This window comes from Pseudorasbora parva, chromosome 6, assembly GCF_024679245.1.
Source record: "Pseudorasbora parva isolate DD20220531a chromosome 6, ASM2467924v1, whole genome shotgun sequence".
Lineage (NCBI taxonomy): Eukaryota > Metazoa > Chordata > Actinopteri > Cypriniformes > Gobionidae > Pseudorasbora > Pseudorasbora parva.
In genome coordinates this window covers 3,483,473-3,504,982 of record NC_090177.1, presented here as the reverse complement: position 1 = coordinate 3,504,982, position 21,510 = coordinate 3,483,473, and the positions used below count along the sequence as shown (strand labels likewise).

Below are 21,510 nucleotides of genomic sequence, written 5' to 3'. Positions count from 1 at the left end.
AAAAAATGGCGGCACAAAATGGCTTCTTCACTGGAGTGTGTGTAGGTAGAAACGGCTCATTCTAAGGTAATAAAAACATAACACTTCATTATGTGAGGTCTTTATACTCTATATGTGTATTATATTGCATTTCTGTGAAATAGACCCTCATAAATATTACACACTGCACCTTTAGGTGTAAAAATTCTTAACCAAAACATAATTTTCAGTCAAAAATGACCAAAGAGCACCAGAGAATTAATCTGAATTTGGCAACCTGACTATTTACTTCATTCAATTTTGTTTCTGGCCACAAGCAATTTGTCACAAAGCTGGCATTGTGGACTGTAGCATAACTTTATTACAAACTAGATTAGTAGCCAAGATAGAGCAGAGGTCAAATATTTGTGTTTGTCTGGCTTGTGCATATTCAAGTTTTGTTTTGTGTTAAGTTGTCAAATACGGATAAGAGAACAAATAAAAAAGCTATTACTCAACCTTAAATCGTCATCAGAATAATCCTAATACTGTTATATTCAGCACTCACAGACATGCATAAGGACACTCTGTACTGCCAGTACTGCATCTTGCAAAAATGTGGTTGTGTGAGACAGTAGAGAGTAGTTAGCGCTCTGTAGAGAAGTTTGTCCGTTTAGGGCTACCGTAGAAAAAATGGCGGCACAAAATGGCGTCTTCACTATACCCGCGGTGTGTGTGTAGATAGAAACGGCTCATTCTAAGGTAATAAAAACATAACGCTTCATTATGTGAGGTCTTTATACACCACTGAAAACATAGTTATTATGTGTATTATATTGCATTTCTGTCAAATAGACCCTCACACTGCACAGATTACACACTGCATCTTTAAGTAAAAAAAATCTAAACCAAAACATTACAATTTTTAGTCAAAAGAGCACCAGAGAATTCATCTGAATTTGGCAACCTGACTATTTACTTCATTCAATTTTGTTTCTGGCCACAAGCAATTTGTCACAAAGCTGGCATTGTGGACTGTAGCATAACTTTATTACAAACTAGATTAGTAGCCAAGATAGAGCAGAGGTCAAATATTTGTGTTTGTCTGGCTTGTGCATAGTCAAGTTTTGTTTTGTTTTGTGTTAAGTTGTCAAATGCGGATAAGAGAACAAATAAAAAAGCTATTACTCAACCTTAAATCGTCATCAGAAAAATCCTAGGACTGTTATATTGAGCACTCACAGACATGCAGAAAGACGTTACATGTGGTTTTTATTGGTTGTATTTTTGACATCCATTAACCACGGGTGTAGCTCATTGTGTTAAAACACGTGCACAACCAGAGACTGACACACTCTAATAGTGTTAAAGGGTTACTTCAGCGATTAGCATATGGCTTTGTATCAGTAGAAACCCTGGAGTATATTCAAATGATTGTGCTTTCCCCCCTCATATCTCCCTGAGACAAGAGATTTATGCATTTTATATCTGGAAAAATTCCTCCTATGACGCAAATTACGATTTTTGCATCATAGGAGGAATGTTTGGCCAAAGGCTAAAGACTACAGCCAGCCGAGGGAGCCATTTCCGCATGTTTTGAACCCGCGCATGAGGGATGGAGATCACACTCACAGCTCAGCTCAGCTCAGGCACTCATTTAAACGGAGCTATGGTGAGCAATGTAAGTCTTTTAACTTCTCAAATTAATTTCTATGAAAGTTAAGCTTGCAAAGGCATGAACTGAAACGCGCCAGACTGAACTCGCGTTGTGAATGTATGCCGCGAGTGTAGTCGTGATTACCTCAGCTCTCATCATGAGCTCATCAGCTCATTTATCTCACTCCTGCAGTTAGTGCTCAGTGCTGTGATACTCGCGCGGAGACTCACTCATTATATTGAACACACACGTTCAGTTTTTAATTGTAGTGTCTTCTCTAACTCAGTCACAGTAATCAAGTTGGTGGCGTTGGGGAATGGCACAGAGCAGCAAAGCATTCTGGGAATTGTAGTCTTTCATCCCCATGGGACAAAAATACATTTTCTGTCTTTTCTCAGTCTAGAAGACACCAAATTCGAAAATAATTTCACATTTCTACTACATTAATGAGCCAGTTTAAATACAGATTCATCTTCCCAGCGCTGAAGTACCCCTTTAACAAGTGTAGCATCTCTTATTTTTGTTTTATCACACGGCTCTGTGAAATACTTGCTTCTGATTGGTCAATCGCACATTCCAGCGGTATGTTATTTCCAGATAACAGCCGCTCATCCGGGTACTGCGAGTTATCTTGACCGGTTCTACTTCTGTGCTTAACGCTGGCGCCATCTTGTGGCTTAAACAGCCGTGGGTTACAATGGAAGACTTCAAGGCGGGTTTCCTTTATAACGTTTTAAATATGGATATTTTTCTTACACAAACGCATCGATTGGAATCAGAAGGCTCTATTAACCCATCGGAGTCGTGTGGAGCACGTTATTTGACGGACCGCTGCATTTAATGGACTTCAAACACAACTACAACTACTGCTGGGATTAACGTTAGCCTGGACTTTTTAAATATAACTCTGATTGTATTTGTCTGACAGAAGAATGTCATAAACACCTATAATGACCTGAGGGTGAGTAAATCATAGGCTTGGTTTCATTTTTGGGTGAACTAACCCTTTCAGCATTCATTCTCAACATTTAGCAGCAATAGATACAGGCTTAAAGCAGGCTGGAGCTGTTTTTCTTCGCGGAAGCTTTGCGTAAGAGCTAATAAAATATTTAATCTCAAGACAATATTTAGTGTCTAATTTATTTGAGACTAGTAGGCGTGTAATAAGCGGGATAATGTCCACCCAGCCGGTTGTTATCTCAGAATAAACCCCTTCAGAGTGACGCTCCGCTTCGCCTCGGGGTCCTGATCACTCTGAAGGGGTTTATTCTGCGATAACAACCGGCTGGGTGAACATTATCCCTTACTTATTTTAAAGCACAACAATCGGATATCAGTCAAGTCAAAGTCAGCTTTATTGTCAATTCTACCACATGTTCAGTACATACAGAGATTTGGAGCGTACAGTTAGCACTAGACACTAACAGTCAACAAATACAGTTAAATTATATATAATGCAAACTAAAAGTATGTTAAACACAAAAACGTAAACTGCAGGTATAATAATAATATGATAATAATACTACACAGTAGTAGAGCACTACACAGATAATATGCATAATAATATAATATGAATAATAATAATATGCATAATAATTAGTTACTATTGTGTAGTAATAATAATAAAGATAATATTATGAGAGATTTATAAGTATACTGATATATAATATAGTATTTCATTTTAAGTTTCAATCAGAAAAATGCTTTAAAATGCCCTATTCCCCCCCCCCCCCGTTTTTTAATTTATTCAATACAACTTATTTGATATTACCTTGTTTTTTGTTTTTATTTTGTTGCATAGATTTATTTTATTGCGTTTTTGATGATGCAGTTATGATGATAGCATGCGTACTCTTTCTTTCCGGCATGTTTCCTGTCTGTGGTTTGAGCGGGGGAAGCGTTGCACACGTCAGACGGTGTATTGTTGTAACTGTAAGTTAACGTGGTGTTCTTGTGCTATTTTTATTTGGCAGGCCCGTGCGTGTTTGTTCCTGTACAGTGCGTTCCCTCACCTGGGTTAAATGTGCAGCGGCGGCGTATCAAAGCGAGGTTAAAGTCTGACGCACGACCACACATGCTGTTGATTTGAGCTTTGATCATTTGGTGAGTCGATAAAGCTCCTCTGTTGTAGTGATTTGTGCATTTAGTGTTTGTGCAGCATTCCTGACCCATTTGATATCTAAAGCTGGAATATCATATACTTGCGTAATGTTTTTCTATTTCTGCCATATTGTGTGCTAGTAAGCTATTCTGAGATATTCTCCCTCTCAGGCCACGCCTCTCCACGAGAAGCCCCTCCCCTCAATCACAAGCCCCTCCCCTTCCCCGTTACATCATGGACTGGAGTAGCACATGGTTTCTTCCAAAAAAGTGATCAGTTGACTTCACTTAATCATTATTATGCAAAGGGTTTCCTCACTTTTTTAGGTAAAGTAATTAGTAAAAGTAAGTAAATAAACTGTAAATGCGTATTACATTTTTTTTTAATTGCCAAGTTCACGCAACCTAATATTATGAAGTAAATACATTTAATGCATACAATTGAAAGTGGAATTGTATAAAATTAAGTAAATACATTTTAAGGCAATGGGTTTTCTCAACTATAAATGCATAATTTTAAAAACTGTGTTGAATTGTCAAGTTCACACAATTACATTTTTTTCAACTATGCATGACATTAGGTCAATAAATTCCACATGACTTAATTTTTTCAATCTTTGTGCATTAAGTTTATTTACTTAATGTGAGAAACTTAAATTATTAAGTATATAAAGTTAATGCGTAAAATTGAGGGGAAAAAAAGTTATGTGGAATAGTCAAGTTTACACAACTTAAAGTTATTAAAGTAAATAAACTATGTTGACTTGTGTAGAATTGTCAAGTTCACAATAAACTTGGATAAAACAACTCTAAATCGCAAATCATATCGTTTCCATCAACGATACATATCGGCATATTTTTATATCGCAATATATAGTTTAACGATATATCGTTACACCCCTAATTATTTGTGTGTAAATGAGCGATGGTTTGTCTAGATGCGACCCTTATTCATCGTCTGGTGTCGTTTAAAGCCCTCTGAAGCTGCACTGAAACGGTCATTTGGACCTTGAGCCGTTTGAGGCCCATTGAAGTCCATTATATGGAGAAAAATCCTGGAATGATTTACTCAAAAACCTTCATTTCTTTCCCATTGAAGAAAGAAAGACATGGACAACTCGGGTGACATAAGGGTGAAGAAATGATCAGCAAAAGGTTATTTAAAAGTCAATATTTCACGTTATGTTGTTGAAAAGTAACTTTCCTGTTTAAATAAAGGTAATACAGGGTATCCGCGCGGTCTTGAAAAGTCTTAAAAGGTGATAAATCAATTTTGTGAAAATTAAGACCCTTATAAAGTATTAAAAAGTCTTATCAAGGCTTTATAAAGTCTTACATTTTGAAAGTATTTTGTTCAAGCTTTGTCAAAAGAGTTTGACTCCAAAAAGTCTTTATGAATATATTTATTTTCATCCCCATAAGTATTAAAAAACAACGGGGCGCTCAGTCTGAGATCGGCTCGGAGCGCGCGCGCCAGGGATGGACATTAGCGCCGCCACCAGCCAAATGCGGCTGATTTAGAGCTGTGGCGGGTAAAGTCGCTTCACCTACCGAGCTGTTTCACCTCTTTGTAAACTTTGTTCAATGCATGCGAGTGCTGCCGTATGTGCGCATATGACCAGTCGTTTTCTCCGTCATCACTCGCGTGAGTCTCACAGTCTCGCGAGTCTCACAGCACGCAAATATTGAGTTCTCTTTCAAGTCTTGCGCTTAAACGGACAAACTCACACAAGAAGTATGTCAACATGTCCATCTTGATGAGTATCCAAGCAGACATCGTCTGAATATGCCTTAAGTGAACTGTATAGTGTGCACAGTCGAGAAAGACGAGCATATCCCTGCCTCAGCTCTTAAAGGCGCAGTAGCCTTTACTGCTGCCTGAGTGATGTCCTTATATTTAGTTTGACATTAAATATCTTTTGTAAGTTTAATAAGGATTAATCTTTCATTTAAACAGTTAGATATGCAGTTATTTTACATTTGATTACTTTATTTAATTCCTGTACCTTTCTGCAGGCCAGTAGGCATGTGCATTATTATTTAATGAACACATGAGTGCGGTCGAGTTAAACATTTTAGTTTGAATTTTATTTTTCGGCTTTGGTTTCTTCTTTTTTTGTTTCGGCCAAGAATTTTGTTTTTGGTGCGTCCCTACTGACAATGTTCTGCTCGGTATGTTGTCAACACGCTTCAAAGATGCCAAAACTAATAGTTTCATTCTTGGGACTAAAAACCATAAAACTGGAAGCCATAAAAGACCACAAATCATCGTGAAAATGTCAGTATTTCATTGAGACTTGAGATTAAATAAACTGCTTAAGTATTGTAGAGCTTGTAGTATTAATAGGTTAAAAACAAAAAAGTGGCTGGTAAAAACATTGAGTGGTAGACTTTGTAAAAAGTTAATTTCCATCCCGGGCGAGCGCCGTCTACGGGTGACGTCATGTATTTTGTGAAATGCGCGGTTAGGTGATGTGTCGCCGTCCATATGCTGTAAAACAGATAAGCAATATAAACAATACAAAATTGCCCTACGATAGAGATTTTAAGTCTACATTCGACTACAACTGTTTATTGAAGGTTTGTTACCGATTAGAACTTGAAGTGCGATGAGGTCTTAAAATATTTTGAGAAGGTCTTTAAAAAGTCTTAAAAAGGTATTGAAATTAACTTCAGGATTCCTGCATATACCCTGTAATATATAAGTTCAGAGTGATTAAAATCTGCAATCTCAACTGATTGGGATTTACAGTGTAAGCTTTACACCGAGCTGCATTATGTTATAAAGTCTTAGCCCTACCCTTAACAGTAAAGTATGAGCGGTTTATTGAAGTTTTGAGTTTTTTGGTTTTATTGGCTATTTCTCGGGTTGTGAATGTACGGTTAAAAACCTCAGGATCGATTCTGAAATTCTCCGAATCGTTGCTGCATTCAGAGAATCTGTTTTTTTCCCCGTTTTGTTTCTTTTTTCTCTCCCACCCCTACGGTTTGTCACAGTGAGAGTTTTGCACACGCCCTGAACTTTCCTAAACGTTTACTTTTTTGGAAAATTATGGCCTTTGTTGCTCAAGTGTGGAATGCTTACGCACATTCCTGCTCTGTCGTTCCAGTCGCAGAAAATAATCCATTGCAAGTGCGGGTTAGATGATCTTCCCCATCAGATCTGGAGTTGGAGTGTGTGTGCTTTAAGAGCAGGGAAGACATGTTGGGACCTTTTTGACAGACTCGGCTCCGCCTGCAGGTTTTTTAGCGAGCCGTTCCTTTCCCTAAACGGGCCCCTCCGACGGGATTTAGGGCCCCCATTCCTCTATAAGCCGCGAGCTGCTCCCTCCCGCCCCGTTTTTTGTCCTCTTGCCAGCTACGAACAAGCCTTTTCTTTTCCTAGCGAGTGCTTAAAAACAAGGTCTAAAGTTCAGAGTCTCTGATGTGCAGATCTGGGTCAAGTCTAGCATTCGGAAAGCCTTTTCTCCGAAGCGGAGCCGCGGCTTTTTCTTCCCTCCATGGCCTGCGATTGGTAAGTGCTGCATGTTGGGAAAAGCGCTGCGTGTCGTGGGATCGGTTGCTTAACTTGCTTATCGGATCTGGGATCAGTTTTGGCTTGATGTTGGTGAAGGTGTGCTTTAACACTGGCGTTGAGTTACAGCGATAACTGTTTTACTGCCCGCTGGACCTAAAGCCTCTGGATTACTGTTACACCAAACATCTGACATTATCGAATCAAAAGTCTGAATAATACTAGTGTTACACTGCAAAAAATGCTCTTCTTATTTAGTGTTTTTGTCTAAATATCTAACAATTCTTAAATCAAGATGCATTTACTAGATAAGTAAAATGACATAAGATATTTTTGCTTGTTTTCTGGGGTAAAAAATATCTAAATGAAGTGAGTTTTTGCTTAAAACAGGCAAAATGATCTGCCAAAGGGGTGAGAAAAATAATCTTATTTCTGTTTGGAAACAAGAAACAAGATTTCAATCAGAAATAAGATTATTTTTCTCACTCCATTGGCAGATCATTTTGCCTGTTTTAAGCAGAAACTCACTTCATTATGATTTTATTTTCAACAAAACAAGCAAAAATATCTTATGTCGTTTTACTTATTTAGTAAATAAGAATTGTTAGATATTTAGACTAGAAACAAGACAAAATTATATGTATATGAATACAAATATATATATATAATAGTATATGAATTCATGTCATTTGTGACTTTAACAGTTTAACAGTTTGGACTTATAATATTGTAAAAATTCTGGGATATTCCACTATAAAGCAGATGTTTTCTATGTGAAATATGGGTGTAGCGATACACAAAAGTGACTCTGTACAGCAGGGGAGAGAGAACATATATAACATTACTTTATTTTCTATTAAACACTGTTTTACTAAACAAATTGCGTCTGTCCTTAAATTAATTCAATTATAACTCAAAGTTTCTTAAAGATAATGCTGTAAACTATAGGGAGCCCTTACTCACACATTACCGTAATATTAAACAGAGCTCAAACTATTAGCCAAAATTCAGCTGATATTCATGTTCAGATATAATAATCAACACTCTAATAACTCAGTGTGTGCAAACATGTAAATGTCGCATAAGGCAGTTTTTGTATTAACTTCTAAATCTAATTATACATATTTTTTTTTTTCAATTCGATGTTGACATAAGATAATTTATACACTGTCTGTCATTTATTTAAACATACATTAATAATCCAGACATCAGTAACAGGTTCAGTAGAATATAGAGAATATATATAGGCTAATATAGTGAATATATAGGCTAATGTAATGAATATATAGGCTAATAGTGAATATATAGGCTAATATAATGAATATATAGGCTAATAGTGAATATATAGGCTAATGTAATGAATATATAGGCTAATATAGTGAATATATAGGCTAATATAGTGAATATATAGGCTAATAGTGAATATATAGGCTAATGTAATGAATATATAGGCTAATATAGTGAATATATAGGCTAATAGTGAATATATAGGCTAATATAGTGAATATATAGGCTAATATAGTGAATATATAGGCTAATATAGTGAATATATAGGCTAATATAGTGAATATATAGGCTAATGTAATGAATATATAGGCTAATATAGTGAATATATAGGCTAATATAGTGAATATATAGGCTAATATAGTGAATATATAGGCTAATAGTGAATATATAGGCTAATGTAATGAATATATAGGCTAATAGTGAATATATAGGCTAATATAGTGAATATATAGGCTAATAGTGAATATATAGGCTAATGTAATGAATATATAGGCTAATATAGTGAATATATAGGCTAATGTAATGAATATATAGGCTAATAGTGAATATATAGGCTAATATAGTGAATATATAGGCTAATAGTGAATATATAGGCTAATATAGTGAATATATAGGCTAATATAGTGAATATATAGGCTAATATAGTGAATATATAGGCTAATATAGTGAATATTTAGGCTAATATAGTGAATATATAGGCTAATGTAATGAATATATAGGCTAATAGTGAATATATAGGCTAATGTAATGAATATATAGGCTAATATTATGAATATATAGGCTAATATAGTGAATATATAGGCTAATGTAATGAATATATAGGCTAATAGTGAATATATAGGCTAATGTAATGAATATATAGGCTAATAGTGAATATATAGGCTAATATAGTGAATATATAGGCTAATATAGTGAATATTTAGGCTAATATAGTGAATATATAGGCTAATGTAATGAATATATAGGCTAATAGTGAATATATAGGCTAATATAGTGAATATATAGGCTAATATTATGAATATATAGGCTAATATAGTGAATATATAGGCTATAGGCTAATATAGTGAATATATAGGCTAATATAGTGAATATATAGGCTAATATAGTGAATATATAGGCTAATATAATGACTAAATAGGCTAATATAGTGAATATATAGGCTAATATAATGACTATATAGGCTAATATAGTGAATATATAGGTTAATATAGTGAATATATAGGCTATAGGCTTATATAGTGAATATATAGGCTAATATAATGAATATATAGGCTAATATAGTGAATATATAGGCTAATATAGTGAATATATAGGCTATAGGCTAATATAGTGAATATATAGGCTAATATAGTGAATATATAGGCTAATATAGTGAATATATAGGCTAATATAGTGAATATATAGGTTAATATAGTGAATATATAGGCTAATATAGTGAATATATAGGCTATAGGCTAATATAGTGAATATATAGGCTAATATAATGAATATATAGGCTAATATAGTGAATATATAGGCTAATATAGTGAATATATAGGCTATAGGCTAATATAGTGAATATATAGGCTAATATAGTGAATATATAGGCTAATATAGTGAATATATAGGCTAATATAATGAATATATAGGCTAATATAATGAATATATAGGCTAATATAGTGAATATATAGGCTAATATAGTGAATATATAGGCTAATATAGTGAATATATAGGCTAATATAGTGAATATATAGGCTAATATAGTGAATATATAGGCTAATATAGTGAATATATAGGCTAATATAATGAATATATAGGCTAATATAGTGAATATATAGGCTAATATAATGAATATATAGGCTAATATAATGAATATATAGGCTAATATAGTGAATATATAGGCTAATATAGTGAATATATAGGCTAATAGTGAATATATAGGCTAATATAATGAATATATAGGCTAATATAGTGAATATATAGGCTAATATAGTGAATATATAGGCTATAGGCTAATATAATGAATATATAGGCTAATATAGTGAATATATAGGCTAATATAGTGAATATATAGGCTAATAGTGAATATATAGGCTAATATAATGAATATATAGGCTAATATAGTGAATATATAGGCTAATATAGTGAATATATAGGCTATAGGCTAATATAGTGAATATATAGGCTAATATAGTGAATATATAGGCTATAGGCTAATATAGTGAATATATAGGCTAATATAGTGAATATATAGGCTATAGGCTAATATAGTGAATATATAGGCTAATATAGTGAATATATAGGCTATAGGCTAATATAGTGAATATATAGGCTATAGGCTAATATAGTGAATATATAGGCTAATATAGTGAATATATAGGCTAATATAGTGAATATATAGGCTAATAGTGAATATATAGGCTAATATAATGAATATATAGGCTAATATAGTGAATATATAGGCTAATATAGTGAATATATAGGCTATAGGCTAATATAATGAATATATAGGCTAATATAGTGAATATATAGGCTAATAGTGAATATATAGGCTAATATAATGAATATATAGGCTAATATAGTGAATATATAGGCTAATATAGTGAATATATAGGCTATAGGCTAATATAGTGAATATATAGGCTAATATAGTGAATATATAGGCTAATATAGTGAATATATAGGCTAATATAGTGAATATATAGGCTAATATAGTGAATATATAGGCTATAGGCTAATATAGTGAATATATAGGCTAATGTAGTGAATTTCCGTCTCTTTCCGCCGTTGAGACACTGATTGAGCGATTACACACACATGAAGCGTTTCAGTTGTAATGTATCCTCAACACACCTTCAGATGTTCATTCATGTTTATTCATTGACTATGACGATCACATTCACTCGCCTGTACAGTGATCAGTCACGCCACATTAAAGAGCAGCAAAACGGCATTTAGCGTTTGAATATCTGACTATATAATTCGTGTGGGAACTCGGATTGAAGTGTTTTCTGCGTTTAAAACGAGCTGTTAAAGATTGCAAGATTGGAAGCCCTGTACCGAAACGGTTCGGTACGAATATGTGTAACGTTACACCACTAATGTGAATATATAATAAGTTTCAGCATCATTACTCTAAAATCATTCTTATATGATGATTTGATGCTCAAGAAACATGTATGGTCCTTATCACTGTTAAAAACAGGATTCTTTGATGGAAGATCAGAGTCTTTACTGTCATTTTTATCAGTTTAATGTGTATTTATATATTCTGACTACAAGCAGAATGATTTTTTTTGCTGCCTGTCTGAACACAGCGTGTGTTTAAGTGAAGCTCATGGTTTTTTCAGTGGATGATTATGTATAAATCCATCTAATGTTTGAGTTCGGCGTCTCATCTTCTGATCTTTACATTTGAAGAGCGAACGCTTCATTTCCGATCGGTGTTTATGCACCGCATGACATCAGCCAATCAGCAGAGAGCTCATTTGCATAAAGACGGCCTTGATTGCGAGTGTGACCGAGAGGATGATCATGAACCTTGACTAGTATTCTGATGATAGTTATGGACGTCTTCAAACATCAGGGTTTTGTAATGTTCCTTGGATGCGTCACATTTTTTGGATGATATATTTGTGTTTTATGAAGCGTTGCTTTCTTTTCCCCCTCACTCTTGGAAGAAGCTTTTGTTTTGCACAGACCAAGTTGTTAGAAATAACTGGTTGAAACTGGTTACACAACTCTGGATCGAACTCAGAATATTCTGTGTCAGAAAAGTTGAATGTGGTTTATTCTTGAAGAACAGGGAAGTGAAAGCACAGTAACACAGGCTCACACAATTGTAGCACAAGAATAGTTACAATAGAAATTCTGTTACCATCTCTGAAATAACCACATGTAGTGCAGTTCATCATTTAAATAGGCATGTGACTGACAGAGCACACAAAATACTAACTCTAAATGTCACAGGCTGACCGGTTCATGATTGGTTACTGCTGTATCAGTAGCCAATGAGCTCTCTGCTCAAACTTCCAATACGTGGTCAGCATTTGTGGTTGCAGCTCACTTCCAGAAACCCTCCACCCTCCCCAACTCAGCCATAAAGTGGTAGGCCACGTAAAATCACAGAGCGGGGTCAGCGCATGCTGAGGGTCACCAACTTTCTGCAGTGCCAATATCTCCAGACCTCCAAACTTTTGTGGCCTTCAGATGAGCTCAAGAACAGCGTAGAGAGCTTCATGGAATGGGTTTGCATGGCCGAGCAGCTCATCCAAGCCTTACATCACCAAGAGCAATGCAAAGCGTGGGATGCAGTGGAGTAAAGCAGCCGCCACTGGACTCTAGAGCAGTGAGACGTGTTCTCTGAGTGACCAATCACGCTTCAGTCTGACAATCCCATGAACGAGTCTGGGTTTTGCGGCCGCCAGGAGAACAGGAATTGCCTGACTGCATTGTGCCAAGTGTAAAGTTTGGTGGAGGGGGGGTTTATGGTGTGGGGTTGTTTTTTTCAGGGGTTGGGCTTGGCCCCTTAGTTCCAGTGAAAGGAACTCTTAATACTTTAGCATACCAAGACATTTTGGACAATTTCATACTCCCAACTTTGTGGGAACAGTTTGGGGACGGCCCCTTCTTGTCCCAGCATGACTGCGCTCCAGTGCACAAAGCGTCGGTCCATAAAGACATGGATGAGCGAGTTTGGTGTGGAGGAACTTGTCTGGCCTGCACAAAGTCCTGAGCTCATCCCCTTTGGGATGAATTAGAGCGGAGACTGAGAGCCAGGCCTTCTCGTCCAACATCAGTGCCTGACCTCACAAATGAGCTTCAAGAAACCTTGAGGAAAACCTTCCTAAACCTTGAGGAAAGCCTTCCCAGAAGAGCTGAAGCGGTTAGAGAGGGTGGGCCGACTCCAGATTAAACCCTACGGATTAACAATGGGACGGCATTAAAGTTCATGAGCATGTAAAAACAGGCATCCCAAAACTTTTGGAAATATAGTGCATCAACGTTGTCATATTCATTAAAATGCCAAGCATGAGAGCTGTCATGACAGAAATGTTTTTAGACAAACGATTTCTTTATTTGCCAGATGTAAACAGACGGCAGGAACATAACACCGCTTGTTAACATCAAATGTTTACAAAGCCCAAAATCAATCCTCACAATCCAATCATCTATCTGTTTCAGTTGAGCATTTTATTATATATTAAATTTATTATGAACAAAAAAAATCAGATTTTTTTTTGTCACTTTGAGAGAAAAACTACACTGGAGAAAAATGTATGGATTTTACTTCAAATGTATTTAAAGAGAATTTTAGGGCGTTGTGAGCATTAGTGAGTAATCGAACTGCATGATAGATATCGTTATAGCATTGATATTATGATGCGAGTATCGCGGATATTAAGTATGGATCGTAGTTGATCCGTATGGGCAGATGCACTCCGGTTGAGAACGTGTGTGATTGCAAGATTAATTGCAAAGTTAAACCAACATAGAGTGAAAGTTTATCATGTGTTAGGTCGAGTCAGGCATCCAGAGCAAGAGGCCAAATTCAGTTCTCTTTCTTTTGACACGTGTCAAAATGCTTCTCTCGGCGAGTATCCTCCAAAACACAGTCGGTTAAGTGTGAACAACTGAGAAAAGAAACGGATGTGTGTTAATATGTGACCCTGGAGCCTAACATGAGTCGTGTGTGTATAACGGGTATATCTGTGGCGATAGACAACAATACATCGTATGGGTCAAAATGATCCAATTTTATTCTATGCCAAAAATCATTAGGATATTAAGATCATGTTCCATGAAGATATTGTCCCACCGTAAATATATCACAAATATATTATAAGTAGTAATATGCATTGCTAAGGACTTAATTTGCCCAACTTTAAAGCTCCACTGTGTGATATTTTTCCCATCTAGCGGTGTAAAGCTATATGACCATCCAGTGAATATTAGTTTCTGTTCCTCTCAATTCTGATTTCGTTTTAACTCCTACGGTGGCCGATTTAGTCCAAGATTAACATGGCAATCCCCATAGATATCCATAATAAAGGCTAGATGTCTTGTGCGCGCTGTTGGCCAATGGAGGTCGCCATCCGCAACCGGCGGCCATCTTGTCACAGGCAGCTCGCTCACTTGTAACAGTGTGGTTTAATGGTGCATGTACACTCAATTTTCAACCGATTTTCAAACTGTTTAGTTTGTTATAAACAGTGTTGCCACAGTTACTTTGAAAAAGTAATCTGATTACTGATTACTCCTTTAAAAAGTAACTTAGTTACTTTACAGATTACTTGATTTTAAAAGTAACTAAGTTAGATTACAAGTTACTTTATTAGTTACATTCAGCAGTTGCCGACAACACCCCTGCCGCCTCAACATAGAACTGACGACCGTTTTTGGCAACACACTTTATGCATTTATGCCCGAGCCTGACGGCCCCGACTTTTTTACGCCCCTTTTTTTAGGCTTCTCCTTCGTTTCATATTTATTTTAATAATTAAAATGAACAATGAGATGTGCTGGTGGAAACAACATGAGACCATGATAGCTTGCGCCACTGTCAAGATATGGCTCGCGCAGGGTTAAAGAGTCCGCTTCTTCAGTGCAGCTGCTAGAGTTATGGCCTTTTTACAACTGATTCCTTCATTCATTTTCTCTGATCAGGTAGGCCTATCTATCTGATTGCGAAATGACCAGGAGTAGGCCTAAATGCCTTCCGAGAGTCTTTCGAGACGTATTTAATTCCGATCACTCAAACAAACCAATTCAGAAGGTGCATGAAAGCATTTCAGATGAAACCGGACAAATGTAAATGTATTGGTTGTTTAAACCACGTGTGTAAATTTTACTCCTGGCAAATAATTAAAAAATAAATGTGTGAGAGCGTGTTATGTTGTAGTCAGATAGATATGATGGTGCTACTGCAACATCGCTGCAAATGAGTAAAGCAAGCCAACGCATGGCCGTAAATGAAACTTTAAAATAAGTCACACAAAACACAATCATCTTCAATATAAAATAATGAGACTAATGATCTTACCAGTGCTTAGGTCGCTCTCTCTCATATTGCGATCTTTGAATTTGAAATGAGCTGCTGAATAAAATGCTGGAATCTTTTGCTTTGATGTGATCTCTGTTAAATGAGCATATACCGCGGGAATTGAAGATCGGATTTATATTAATTTTGCTGAAGTGTAAGGTTGGCTATAAGAACCTGCATGTCCTTTTTTTTGTTTTTTTTAAGATTGTGTAGCCCGTTTCGTTTTTTTGAGCGCCGTTGCGAGCAGTAGGCTAATCTATCAGCTGCCTCAGCTCGTCAAAAATGCCTTAGTGGTGGTATAATAACTAGCCTACTTTGTTTTTAATGTCAAAGTAGTTATATTTCGTTTCGTTTCTTTATTAAGTTCATTTAGAAAAATGTTTAGAGCAATTTTTTGTTTGTTAAATTAAAGTTTTATTTTTGTATGTGACGACCCAGTGAGTTAACCGCATGTTTAATAGCCTAGTCTCTCAAACCAACTCTTGAATTGTCTTGCCTATATAAACTTTAATTTAACAAACAAAAAATTGCTCTGAACATTTTTCTTAATAAGGTTAATAAAGAAACGAAACGAAAAATAACTACTTTGACATTAAAAACAAAAAACAATGTAAAAAAAAAATTAAATAAATAAATAAAAAACAGGCTCCAGCCCGACTCGGGCTGAGAACTTTGATAAGCTGTCGGTTTTTACTAAGGAAAATGACTAAAATAGTAACTCACAGTGACTTGGATAAGTTACTTTAATCTGATTACTGGTTTGGAAATAGTAACGCGTTAGATTACTCGTTACTGGAAAAAAGTAGTCAGATTAGAGTAACGCGTTACTGGCATCACTGGTTATAAACGTCAGACACTACATACTTATAAATAATTATAACCATGGACTTCAATATGAAAGTAACATTGAACAGAACAGAGGTGCAATAAAAAAGGTATTTATGTTAAATCAATACATAGGCTACTGAAACTGTGTACCGAATGGCAACATGAGAAATTAATTAATTATATATATATATATATATTCCTGTAAAAAAAACGTTCCATTGTAGTCTATGGAGTTGTCGCAACTCTCTCTCTATATGGCTCTAGGCTACACCATTCATGCTACACAATTCACGATTGCAAATTCGACTTGTGTTATTAACAATATCATAAATCATAAATATCAACTACTACAGAAAGCTCAGTTTGACCCCAGTATGTTTCTTCTGTGAGTTTATATCGCTGCTCAGCTGTTTTGATTTCTCCACGAATGTCTCTCAGAGACGGGCAGCGCGAGCCTCAACGCGACTAACGTACCAGAGGCAGAGAGACACTCATCAGTCGCTGATTACATTCAATATAATAAAAAATAATAAAAAAATCGGAATCATTCTCGCGTTTCTGGTTATTTTTATATTTTATTTGTCCCAGACAAAGAATGTCAGCCCTTGGCTTCGGCTACAGACAGCACTGTATTCTCCTGACCAATGGTTTGTCTGTGTGTGTATTCTCCTGACCAATGGTTTGTCTGTGTGTGTATTCTCCTGACCAATGGTTTGTCTGTGTGTGTATTCTCCTGACCAATGGTTTGTCTGTGTGTGTATTCTCCTGTGACCAATGGTTTGTCTGTGTGTGTATTCTCCTGACCAATGGTTTGTCTGTGTGTGTATTCTCCTGACCAATGGTTTGTCTGTGTGTGTATTCTCCTGACCAATGGTTTGTCTGTGTGTGTATTCTCCTGACCAATGGTTTGTCTGTGTGTGTATTCTCCTGACCAATGGTTTGTCTGTGTGTGTATTCTCCTGACCAATGGTTTGTCTGTGTGTGTATTCTCCTGACCAATGGTTTGTCTGTGTGTGTATTCTCCTGACCAATGGTTTGTCTGTGTGTGTGTTCTCCTGACCAATGGTTTGTCTGTGTGTGTATTCTCCTGACCAATGGTTTGTCTGTGTGTGTATTCTCCTGACCAATGGTTTGTCTGTGTGTGTATTCTCCTGACCAATGGTTTGTCTGTGTGTGTATTCTCCTGTGACCAATGGTTTGTCTGTGTGTGTATTCTCCTGACCAATGGTTTGTCTGTGTGTGTGTTCTCCTGACCAATGGTTTGTCTGTGTGTGTATTCTCCTGACCAATGGTTTGTCTGTGTGTGTATTCTCCTGACCAATGGTTTGTCTGTGTGTGTTCTCCTGACCAATGGTTTGTCTGTGTGTGTGTTCTCCTGACCAATGGTTTGTCTGTGTGTGTATTCTCCTGACCAATGGTTTGTCTGTGTGTGTATTCTCCTGACCAATGGTTTGTCTGTGTGTGTATTCTCCTGACCAATGGTTTGTCTGTGTGTGTATTCTCCTGACCAATGGTTTGTCTGTGTGTATTCTCCTGTGACCAATGGTTTGTCTGTGTGTGTATTCTCCTGTGACCAATGGTTTGTCTGTGTGTGTATTCTCCTGTGACCAATGGTTTGTCTGTGTGTGTGTTCTCCTGACCAATCTGTGTGTGTATTCAGAGGCAGAGCAACGGCCTTTCAATATAACAATAAATAACTACGTTAATGCGCGGTAAAATGATTGTCGGCGTTAATTAATTAATGCGTTAACATGATAATAATGCGTTAACTTGCCCAGCCCTACTTTTTAGTTTTTTTTAGTTTTTTATTAATATTTTTTAGAGTTCATCATCATATGTCGTTTCTTCTCGAGCCTGATGGTTATTGCACTGTATGATTGTGGAAAGTGACTCGATCTCTTCAAGAGCGTCGTGATTGAAGGATTGATGTTGAAGGAATCTGAATGACACTCCTACTGCTGCTTTTGTTCTCCTGCTCACACACACACACACACACACACACACACACACACACACACACGCACTCACACACACACACACACACACACACGCACTCAGCCCACGCGTGTGTTTCTGCATGCTAAGCCATGCATCCTCACTGCTGTTTATCTCCGTTCCTCTCGCTGTGCAAAACAAGCCCATCTCTTCCAGGAAGCACATGATGACCTGCCGGACAGCACGCGCGTGCGTTATTATTACTATTATTATTATAGCTGGTAGAAAAATGCTGACTTTTCATGGAAACCAGATCCCTCCATATTTTGTTTCTTTCCCTCTATTCATCATCACTCCTCTCGTTCTCGGTGACCTTTGACCTGTGAATGTTCTTTTCACTATGCAATGCGTTTCTGTAACTCGATGCAGCATTCATTGTTTTTCACATCTCGCTCCTCTGACAGCGTTAGTTAACAGATGGGTTGGTTACCCTGAGCACATGACTTTCTTTTACTGATTTGATTTATTCACATGCATCAGCTGATGTTTTGCTGTGCATCTGCTAAATGTATAAATGCAGTGATTTATGCAACAACGCCGAGGACTTCTGATTGGTGTGTGTCTAATGGCTCGGCCAATCGTGGCTCTCGCCCCTTTTGGAGATTCATGGTGTGTGAGATGGTTTCGGTAGATCAGGTGTGTGTGTTCTGACCGTTTTTGATTCTCTCTGTGTTTTCAGTGATGGATCCAATGGCCGTGAGCACGTCCGCGACCGGTCAGGATGAGTTTGACCGCAACGCGCCGCGTATTTGCGGGGTGTGTGGAGATAAGGCCACCGGATTCCACTTCAACGCCATGACCTGCGAGGGCTGCAAGGGCTTCTTCAGGTAAAAGTCTCACCAAAACTCTGTAATAATTTATGTGGAGCTTAAAATTAAAGGGTTAGTTCACCCAAAAATGAAATTTATGTCATTAAGGACTCCACACCCGTAAGACCTCCGTTCATCTTCACACACAGTTTAAGATATTTTATATTTAGTCCGATAGCATATGCAAGTGTATGCACACTATACTGTCCATGTCCAGAAAGGGAATAAAAACATCATCACAGTAGTCCATATGAGACATCAGTGGGTTAATTAGAGTCTCTTGAAGCATCCAAAATACATTTGGGTCCAAAAATAACAAAAACTACGACTTTATTCAGCATTGGCTTCTCTTCCGCGTTTGTGTTCAATCCTCAAATAAAGATTCAAACGGCTATGAATCAGTGAATCGATCAATGATTCGGATCACGTGTCAAACTGCTGAAATCACGTGACATTGGGGATCTGAATCATGAATCAATTCGCTGATTCATAACCGTTTGAATCTTTATTTGAGGATTGAACACAAACGCGGAAGAGAAGACAATGCTGAATAAAGTTTTTGTTATTTGTGGTGTGTAATAGTGTAAGTATAATTTTTTTCTGCACTACAATAATTTAATCTTTGATGACTGAAAAAGTGCAATTCACCTTCACTCCACAAGGTGGCAGTGTCTGATACACAGCGATGAAGTGACGCTTCACTCATAGTCACTGCAGGCAGAAAACAAAAGAATAGTGTGTGATATAAATATCGTCTGTGATTAATATAGTGATTGTTGTTTTAACGAAGTGCGATCTGACCTTATCGACTACGTGTGGTCTAGTAGGTAAGACTAGTGCATTAGTGCACACTTCCACTGCATGTTTTAATCTATTAAAATGCTAAAATGTCCTCATAATTCAAGATTGGGGGTAAAAATGCCCTAAATTTTTATATAATTTAATATAGTTCATCAATATTACACGAAGAGTGCCATTTTTCTCAAGCATGTATAAAATCTATATCAAATTTGTTTTCAAGTTCAATGAATCTGTTGAACGAATGATTCACTTACGCACTCATTAAGGCAGTCAAATGGTTCGTTCCTAAATGAATCAGCCATTTGAATGAATCGGTTGAACGAATGATTCACTTACTCATTAAGGCAGTCAAATGGTTCGTTCCTAAATGAATCAGCCATTTGAATGAATCGGTTGAACGAATGATTCACTTACGCACTCATTAAGGCAGTCAAATGGTTCGTTCCTAAATGAATCAGCCATTTGAATGAATCTGTTGAATGAATGATTCACTTACGCACTCATTAAGGCAGTCAAATGGTTCGTTCCTAAATGAATCAGCAATTTGAATGAATTGGTTGAACGAATGATTCACTTACTCACTCATTAAAGGTCCCGTTCTTTGCGTGTTTTCGATGCGTTGATTATGTTTACAGTGTGCAATATAACATGAGTTCATGTTTCGCGTGTAAAAAAACAGTATTTTTCACACAATTTACTTATCTGTACAGCGCTGTTTCCTCCGTCCTAAACACGGCCTGATGATTTCCTTGTTCTATGAAGTCCCTCCTTCAGAAACACGTAACGAGTTCTGATTGGGCCAGCGCTTCCTTTGCTGTGATTGGACAGCAGCTTATCGCACGTTTCCCGGAAAGGTCCCGCCTCTTACCACAACGGGGAGATACGCGCGCTCAATGTTATTGCAAAAATGTCTATATTGCCTTATCAATTTGAGCCGGAATCAGACCCGGAGAATATCGAAGAGGATCGATTACAACCTGCTCAGGAAAGACTTTTGCTGGATGTTTCAGAATGGTAAGCTGTCTATTCAGGAGTTTAAACTGATCATTACAAACACCAACAATCGATGGTGTCTGAATGAATTACTACACTTTTATATGCTAAGTTTTTCGGATTAGTTTCAATTACCATCTAACGTTAGTTAACAAAGCTAACAGCGTTGCACTTTGAGTAATGAGTTACATAAACTGTTAAACGGACCGACTTAAATAATAAAATACACTTACCGGTTGTGGTCCATAAACAAACAAAGAGGGAACTGTGTCATCTTTCAAGAATAATCTTTCTGCGAATCCGGCATTAAACTGATTGAGACTGAGGAAGCAGTCCTCAGCTAAATGTGCTGCACAGTTTTAAATTGTGATTATAATTTTCCGGAACCGAGTTAACCATAAACTGTAGCCATTGATCTCTCCGTACAGCGTCCGTGGGAAGGCCAAACAAAGGTGATTTGACTCCGGGATGAAAATAACAGCGTTTCAATGGCATGGCGACAAACACACACTACAAAAACAACGCTTCCTATTCTCGACCTGCGAGA

General features: G+C 36.8%; 1 protein-coding gene across 2 annotated transcripts in view; it reads left to right on the top strand.

Annotated features, from left to right (window-relative positions):
• vdra (vitamin D receptor a) overlaps positions 1–21,510 on the top strand; it is an 81,559-nt gene that overhangs the window by 39,833 nt on the left and 20,216 nt on the right. Inside the window, exons 2-3 of one of the 2 annotated variants that reach the window (XM_067445400.1) lie at positions 3,589–3,718; positions 19,040–19,187. In XM_067445400.1, the coding sequence (XP_067301501.1) occupies positions 19,042–19,187 (146 nt within the window). In that variant the 5' untranslated portion in view covers positions 3,589–3,718; positions 19,040–19,041. The remainder of the gene's footprint in view (positions 1–3,588; positions 3,719–19,039; positions 19,188–21,510) is intronic. The other variant, XM_067445401.1, reaches the window with a different exon arrangement.